Raw genomic sequence first — 7,386 nt, 5'->3', positions numbered from 1 at the left:
CTGGCGCCCTGCCTGCTGTGAGCTCCCGGGGCTCGCTTTTCCCGTCAGGTCGCCAGCGGAACACAGCGGGACCGCAGACAGGCTTTTTAAGAACTTGCCCCAAGCGTGAGGGAGTGCAGTTCTGTTTTCCTGTCTGTTCCCTTAAAATATGCTTTTGTGCTAAGTGCTCCAGGGAAAGTGTAAGCCCTAGTAATGAATTATATAGTTTAATAGGAACGTAGCATGCTTTTAATAAACCGCTGCTTTGGAAAATTGCTTTTATAATTAACAGTACAGCATTTTTTGGAAAGTTTGAAAGAAAAATGCCGTGTGCTCATTCATTCACCCATCAGCATTGCTGCGTCTTACTTGTAGATGCCACTGTTCTAGGAGGTGTTGACATTCAGAGTATAGCTCTCTGCATAGTGCAGGGGATCCCATGTGCCCTACCTCAAGAAAGTTGTCACCTATGTCTGTCTGCAAAAAATGTGCATCAAAATGAAATGGAGAATTTCCATGTGGTCTTCAGAGTGGTTTATGGGAGATGTCGCAGATGTCCGTGTACTAACAGCGTTAGCCAGACGTACTTGGGACGTTACTTTGCTGTGACTTATTACTGGGCAGCAACATAAAATCTTCACAGATCGCATTCTTAAAATTTATTTGCATATTTCAACTTTGAGCTTTGCTGTTTTGCCAACATTGCTAATTTAGGAGTTGACTTCTTTGTGTTGAGTTCTAGTAGCACCATGGCAATACTCATCTGTTTGTAATTGCAGTTGGGATACTTTGGTGTTTCCATGGCAGGTTGGATGCATAAATAGCTGCCTTCGTCCTACTTCGGTACAGCAGCAAAGGCAACTTTACTGTTGCCTTTCATGGTGTGACAACAGAAATGAAAGCCACTGCCACCGTTTTTCACAATGTCTCTGTCACTCATACTTGCCTCTGTCCTCCACAGTATTGTATTTTGCTGCAGTGGTACTCAAGCCATTTTTTCTTCTGCAGTCACAGAAGTGTGTATATCCTCTTTTAATAGTTCCTTTGTGGTTAATTTAAATTAAAACTGAAAACAAGAGTCTTGTGCCCGTTTATCTTGCAGAACCTGAATGGTATAAAGGGCATTATTCCTCTTGACTGGTCCCTGTGTTGTGTGTGTCATCCTTCAGAGACAGCTCAGCAGGACAACAAACACCAAACTGACATTTATTAGGTCATTTCGGAGAGTCTGATACCTGAGGTTCTCCTAAAAGCCAGCATGAAACAATGTAAAGGAGCATGTTCAGTTCCTGAAGGGGGAAATACCTGGCTTTTGCGTAAGAACAAGCTCTGGAGGTTGCCTAAAGCATCCTTACTATTACTTTATTTGTCTGCTTTCTCATGCACACCATTCTCTATGTGACTTTCTGTCATTTTCTCTCTGCCTACTATTTTCTTCGATTTTTCTTCTGTTTTCCCCAGGCAATCCTTTCAATCTTCAATTTAGTTGTCTCAGAGTATAGTCCAATCTTTAAGGTCTTAATGTTAAGATTAACCCCTCACTGTTGGCATATCCTTAGTAGCAGCTTTGCTTTTACCTGTTTTTGGGCTGAGTTGATATTTACTGAAAAGGGTTTATGAGCTTTTAAAACATGAAGAGGGTAAGATCTGTGAACAAATAAAGCATCCGTAATTCTACATCCAGTACAGATTTTCACCTCTTGCCACGTTTTTCCGACGTGCAACGCTCTGAACATAGCTAACGACCAGATTCATCTGCCTGAGATGCGCGTGTATTGATCTGCCTAAGTGAAATATGTTAGTATTGTTAAAGTGCAGTGCTATAGATCTGACAGGGAGATGGATGGACCATTTTAGTGGTGAAACATTTTTTAATGTTGAGAAACCATCTTGTCTACAAACAATAAAGTGGTTTGTAAGTAACAAATGGAAAATATTTTTCTTGCTAGAGATTACACCATTTGTTTCTATTTCTATGACATGTTTTGCTCATTATGCTGCACAAAGCAAATCCAAAATTTTATAAAAAACAGCTCATGCTGGCAAAATAGGGAATTGAGCTGGGGGCTCGCTGTCATAACAACAGAGAGCGTCGGACCCAGGGGAGCGCTGCAGAGTTACTGCGAGTTTTGTGTTTGGGAAGGAGTCAGGCATTGGGGGATGCTGCTCACCCCACCCACGTTAGTGGGAATTACTGTATCACTGGTATAGCTCCTGGAACGCCGTGAGGATGACACTGTGGTGTCATCTCAATGCTGTAGAATGCTTTTTGTGTTTCTGGATGTAATTTTAAAATAAATGACAGTGTTAAAGGAGGGTGAGAAGTGGACTTAATTCAGAGCTCAGGGCTCACTTTAAGCTCTGGCTGTGCTGCCTGTGTTGGGGGGGGGGAAAGCTGCTGCTTTGTTAGCTTGGGGGTGTAGGGTGGTTTTGTTTGGGTTTTGGTTAATTATGGACAGCACAGACCTCTGTGAAGAGAGGGCTGATAGGTAACCTTGGTTTCAACTTTAAATACTTTCCAGCATGCCATTGTTTTGCTTGGAGGGAAAAGGGTGCAAATTGAAATATGGTTTGCCGTTAATGAATGGTGGTAGCCGAGGTCGTGTTTGAGACACTTGTATAAGGTGTATCTGCCCTTAACTTGGCAAAAAGGGAAGGGAAAGCATAAACTTCCCTAAACCAAAATGTCCAACCGACTTTACAGCAGTGACACATGGTTGGGAAAACCTTGGTTAGTGGTGGTGGAAGGATTTTTTGGGTTCTGGCGGTTTTGGTTTGTTGGTTTTTTTTTCCAAATTTGACATCTCATGTAAGTACAGTAATCTCTGTTTAAGCTGTATGTGAGCTTTGTATTAAGACTGATGTGGGTCTGTGCGCCATTTCATTGTGGGGCCTTTTGAGGTGGTCTCTTCAGCAGCTGGTCTCAGCAGGCTTCAGAGGCTCCTGTCAGAATCACTCCTACAGCAGGTTTATACATTTCATAACCTGTTGCTGATGTAACTTAAAAGGAGCAGTTGTCTATTCCAGCTTTTGTTCCCGCTGTTGCGATACACCAGTGTACTCCTGCTCCTGGCCATCTCCTAGACTGGGTTTTGAAGACAAAGACTAAGAGTCTCTTTCTTTAAAGCCCCGAGTGTTCTGCTGTAGTACGTAAATTAAATTTATCAAGGTCACTGAACCATATTCAATATGCTTTCTGGGAAGATGACAGGGTACAAAACAGTCTTCTGTCAGAAGGATGAAAGAGTAATACAAGAGCTCAGTTATTCCTGTGCTGAGGGGGCCACGGTTATCTAGTGATATGACAGATTTGCTAACGATACCTGACAAATATTGTAAAGGAATAATTGTAAAAAAAAAAAAATCCTCTTCTATCGTGCAGTGTTTTTAAAAAGCAAATATTTTCTTCTTATAATACCAAGAATGCAGATTTCCAGGTGACAAAATACTGAGGTGCCTAGCCAGAAGGTGTAAATTGAATAGAAAGTATTATCACTATATTTTGAAGCAGTTTCCTGTCTGTGGAGGCTTTTAATTTTGGTAATAGATTTTGTATTTTTATACTTTTCATTGATTTCCAAACAATTCTAGAATGTTGTCACTGTCTTGCTTGGGAGATACTGAGGTTGGATGATTGTTGCTCAGCTCTGCTTAACATCACCATGCCAATTTACGCCAGCAGAGAGTCAGGCTTTGATAGCATAGAATGGCTTTTCCGTTCAGGTTGTGGCATTTAAAACAATCCAACCCTTTCTGCTGCTTTCTTTTTTTTTTTTTTTTTTTGAAACGTTTCTAGAGTGAAATGCCATTCTTGTTGCAAGATCCTGCTTAATTTTTACAAGTTGTTCTTCTTTGTTGTGTTTTAAGGAAAAGTCATCAACAAAGACTTGCGCCACTACTTGAGCCTTCAGTTCCAGAAGGGCTCGATAGACCATAAACTCCAGCAAGTGATCAGAGACAATCTCTACTTGAGAACCATCCCTTGTAAGTATGTAAAGATCATCCTCATTTGATCTGTGCCTGCTAACCATCACGCAGTTTGAGAACTTTAAATGCCTTCTCTCCTAAGCTGGTTTATAGTTTTACCTTGCAGCAGGAACTTCTGTAAATGGCTTTGATAGAGTATTTTCATATCTTAAGTTGCAATGAAAAGGTATGACTAGTATGGACTGATAAAATAGCAAAAACTTCAGCATTCAAAGCTCAGAGTATTTCAGGAATATCTGTATTTTACTCAGCAGAAGTTTGTCAGTGGTTGTTGTTAGAATAGCCACAGCCACCATGGGAAATAAACCTTCCTCAGCATGATCAAACAGTGCAAACGTCCTGATTTTTGTCAACTTACTGTCTTTTGCGCAAAGAGGAAACTGGGACCTCAGAGGGTCACATGCATGAGGCAGAGTAGCGCAGCTGGAAGGAGAGTTGCAGGAGGGATTATATGCAGAAAGAGTTGCAATGACAGAAGATGCAGGGTAAATGTTGTTCGTTTATCCTGAGACGGCCAGTACAAGGAAGTGGTGGCAAGAGGGAGAACTAATCTGTGGCCCAAGAAGAAGATGAAGCAGCAGTGCATGGGCAAACTTTAGTGTCACAGCAAGAATTAATTAGTATGAGAATCTGGATGGACCTATCTCATCAGTTCCACCAGCCCTTCTGCTCAGAGCGTCTGCTAGCATCTCTCAGTCCAAGCAACACAGGTGTTAACTTGCCTTTAGCGAGGTGCCTAAAGGTTACTGCTCCCACAAATGGATGTTTGTAGAAAGCACTGTTCAAGCTACAGGATGCTCTGACAGCTGTCAAATATCCTCTCATTGCTTCTCACCCTTCTGTGCCATTTCATTTCTTAATTATCACAAGATCATTCTTTACCTTATCTCAAAGGTTCACTGATTAAAAAGACTCATCACCAATTGTATTTAAATATTCAGTGCACTAAAAACTGAGAAGTTCTTGTAACTACAGGAATTCCATTCTCAATCTCAGTTTTCAGTTCATCATTATCATATTGAGCGTGCCCAAAAGTTTGTGACTTTCTTAAAAGATAATGATAGTGAAATGCTCTTGTTCATGCTGCTGCCTGAAAAAATTGACATATGCCTTTAAAATGCTATTAGGTTGTAGGCAATAATGAATCAGTGGAGTCCTTTCCAGGAGAGCTTTAATTAAGTTGTTATAGCTATGGGAGGCCTGTATTTATAGACATGACACTTTGAGAACTTCTTCATTAACACAGCAGTTTACTGATGACTCTGAAAAAGCTTACCTATAGCTAGGGTTTGGAGTATAGAGGAATTACACTCTGAATTGTAAGATTAAAAAATAGGGTTTCTGCCCAGTTATGGGTTTGGTGACCCAAAAATCAAATGTGCTTAGTCATGCTGACCTCATTACAAGTAAGTGAGTTGCTACTGGTGGAAACAGCGGAGAGATTAAGCACCCTTAGAGCTGTGTTAAAATACCACAGCTCTTAAATAGCTCCCTGAAATCCCAGACTGCTATTGCCTGGCCCAGACATTGCCACCTTCCCCAGAATAAGTTTTCACTTTGCTGAGCATAAGAAAGAATTCTCTCTAATTACCACCTCACCCAGCTTTTTTTCTCCTCCTTCCTCAATACCAGAACTGTCATTCCTATGTAACTTACTGGCCTAGTTTTTATACATTATTGTCCACTTGCTTGCCAGTGTTCTAACTCTTGTCTTACTGGAGTGACATCATCATTGTATAAAAATTCAAAAATGTATTGTTTTTACTGAATTGTACAGCAGGCAGCATTTGGTAACCAGGCAACACTTAGGTATCTTACAAGAGTGTTTTCTCTGTCTTTTCAGGCACTACAAGGGCTCCCAGAGATGGGGAGGTCCCTGGGGTAGACTATAATTTCATTCCTGTTGAGCAGTTTAAAGCACTGGAAGAAAGTGGAGCCTTGCTAGAAAGCGGAACATATGATGGTATGTTGATGACCTTTAATGGAATGGGAATAAGTACCCAGTACTCATGTCTAGTATCTTGGTCTAAGCGTAGTTCCTTATACCCAGGAGGTGCCACTTTTCCTGCCCATTGATGGTCATTATACTAGTAGAGCAGCAATAGTAAATCTATTTTTGGAGTACCCATGAAGAGGAATAGTGGTCTTGCTTTGAAGCTCTTCAGTAAATCACAACTTGTCCTCTTAATGCAATCCGATTATTTTCCCTACTGCATTTTTGAGGAAACATTCTGAAAATGTTTGTCTATGCTTGGTAGAATTTTGTTTGAACCAAGTTCATAGTCAATTTTGTTTAAACCTTTGAGAATGAAGCCATGTTCTTCTCAGAGGTGCACATCAGAAGGAGACAGAAGGCAAGGGAAATTCTGATACAGCAGGGGAAAAAATAGTATTTTGCAATGAAAATTTGAACAGCGCTAGATCAGATTGTCCAAATCTGTAGCAACACTGTTTTTGTTAAATGTGATGGGGAAAAACATTGTAATGAAGGTAGTGAACCATCAGGAATTTATTATCCAGAGGAGTCATGGTGCTGCCACCGTGTGATGGGCTTTTGTTTGCTTTGCTTTGTTTTAAAAGGTTTGATGGCAGTCAGAGAGAACTTTTAAGGTTCCTCACATCCTTGTACTCTGGGGTGGGGGGACAGAGCGAAACCCAGCTTTGTTTAAGGTGAGAGGGAGGAGAGACCAGTTTGACTGGCTCAGCCCTGGGATGTCTTGCACTCCCGTGGAGTGTGCCCTGGTTGCAGGTGGGTTTCGAGTAAAGATTGCCTGGCTTCAGCTGCTTTTTCCTATTGAATGACTTATCTCTTGATACCGTGAACAGAACAAATTGCAAACATCTCATGTTGCTTTTTGTATCTTAAGCTTATAAAACCTGAAATACGATCTGACTAGATTTTTTTCAAATATATTGTCGTGCTTGCAGTCAGCTAACCAACAGCCGAATTTTCAGAAATGCGGAGCAGCTTTCACTGATGCTGAACGGAATTCACCAGATTATAAACCTGCCTGATTTTTACATATGTTTAACATATATTTGATTCTAGCAACTTTAAGCGTGCATCTAGAAGACTCCTTTGGTAGGTGGTCGTTTTACTGGCACTTGAATGAATTTGATTGATTCACCCCACTCCAAAAAAAAAAAAAAAGGGAAGAAAAAGAAAGCGTCCAAAGTAGAAAATTCTGTGAAAGGCTCTGTACCTCCCTGTTTTACATCTCATGCTGTTAACATTGTCCTGTCTGTGGAAATCCCCTAAGCAAATTTAAACTAAACTAGCACTTTTTTTTTTCCTTAGCTCCCATTTATCTGTCTGTCACCACTTTCAGCCTTGCCCTCACTGATATTTTCAGAAGGGTTTCTTTTTTTTTTTGTTTGTTTTTAACATGGTCAAAACCATATCCAGCCACCAAATGTTAC

General features: G+C 40.7%; 1 protein-coding gene across 1 annotated transcript in view; it reads left to right on the top strand.

Moving 5' to 3' along the window:
• Nucleotides 1-3,846: 3,846 nt before the first annotated feature.
• The window catches only part of LOC104627765 (membrane-associated guanylate kinase, WW and PDZ domain-containing protein 3-like), a gene marked incomplete at both ends in the record, with an annotated part of 6,887 nt that continues 3,347 nt past the window's right edge, over nt 3,847-7,386 (top strand). Inside the window, 2 exons of the mRNA XM_010296134.1 lie at nt 3,847-3,963; nt 5,810-5,929. Of these exons, the coding sequence (XP_010294436.1) occupies nt 3,847-3,963; nt 5,810-5,929 (237 nt within the window). The remainder of the gene's footprint in view (nt 3,964-5,809; nt 5,930-7,386) is intronic.

This window comes from Phaethon lepturus, unplaced genomic scaffold, assembly GCF_000687285.1.
Source record: "Phaethon lepturus isolate BGI_N335 unplaced genomic scaffold, ASM68728v1 scaffold57811, whole genome shotgun sequence".
Classification (NCBI taxonomy): Eukaryota; Metazoa; Chordata; class Aves; order Phaethontiformes; family Phaethontidae; genus Phaethon; species Phaethon lepturus.
This window is presented reverse-complemented; position numbering and strand designations above follow the sequence as displayed.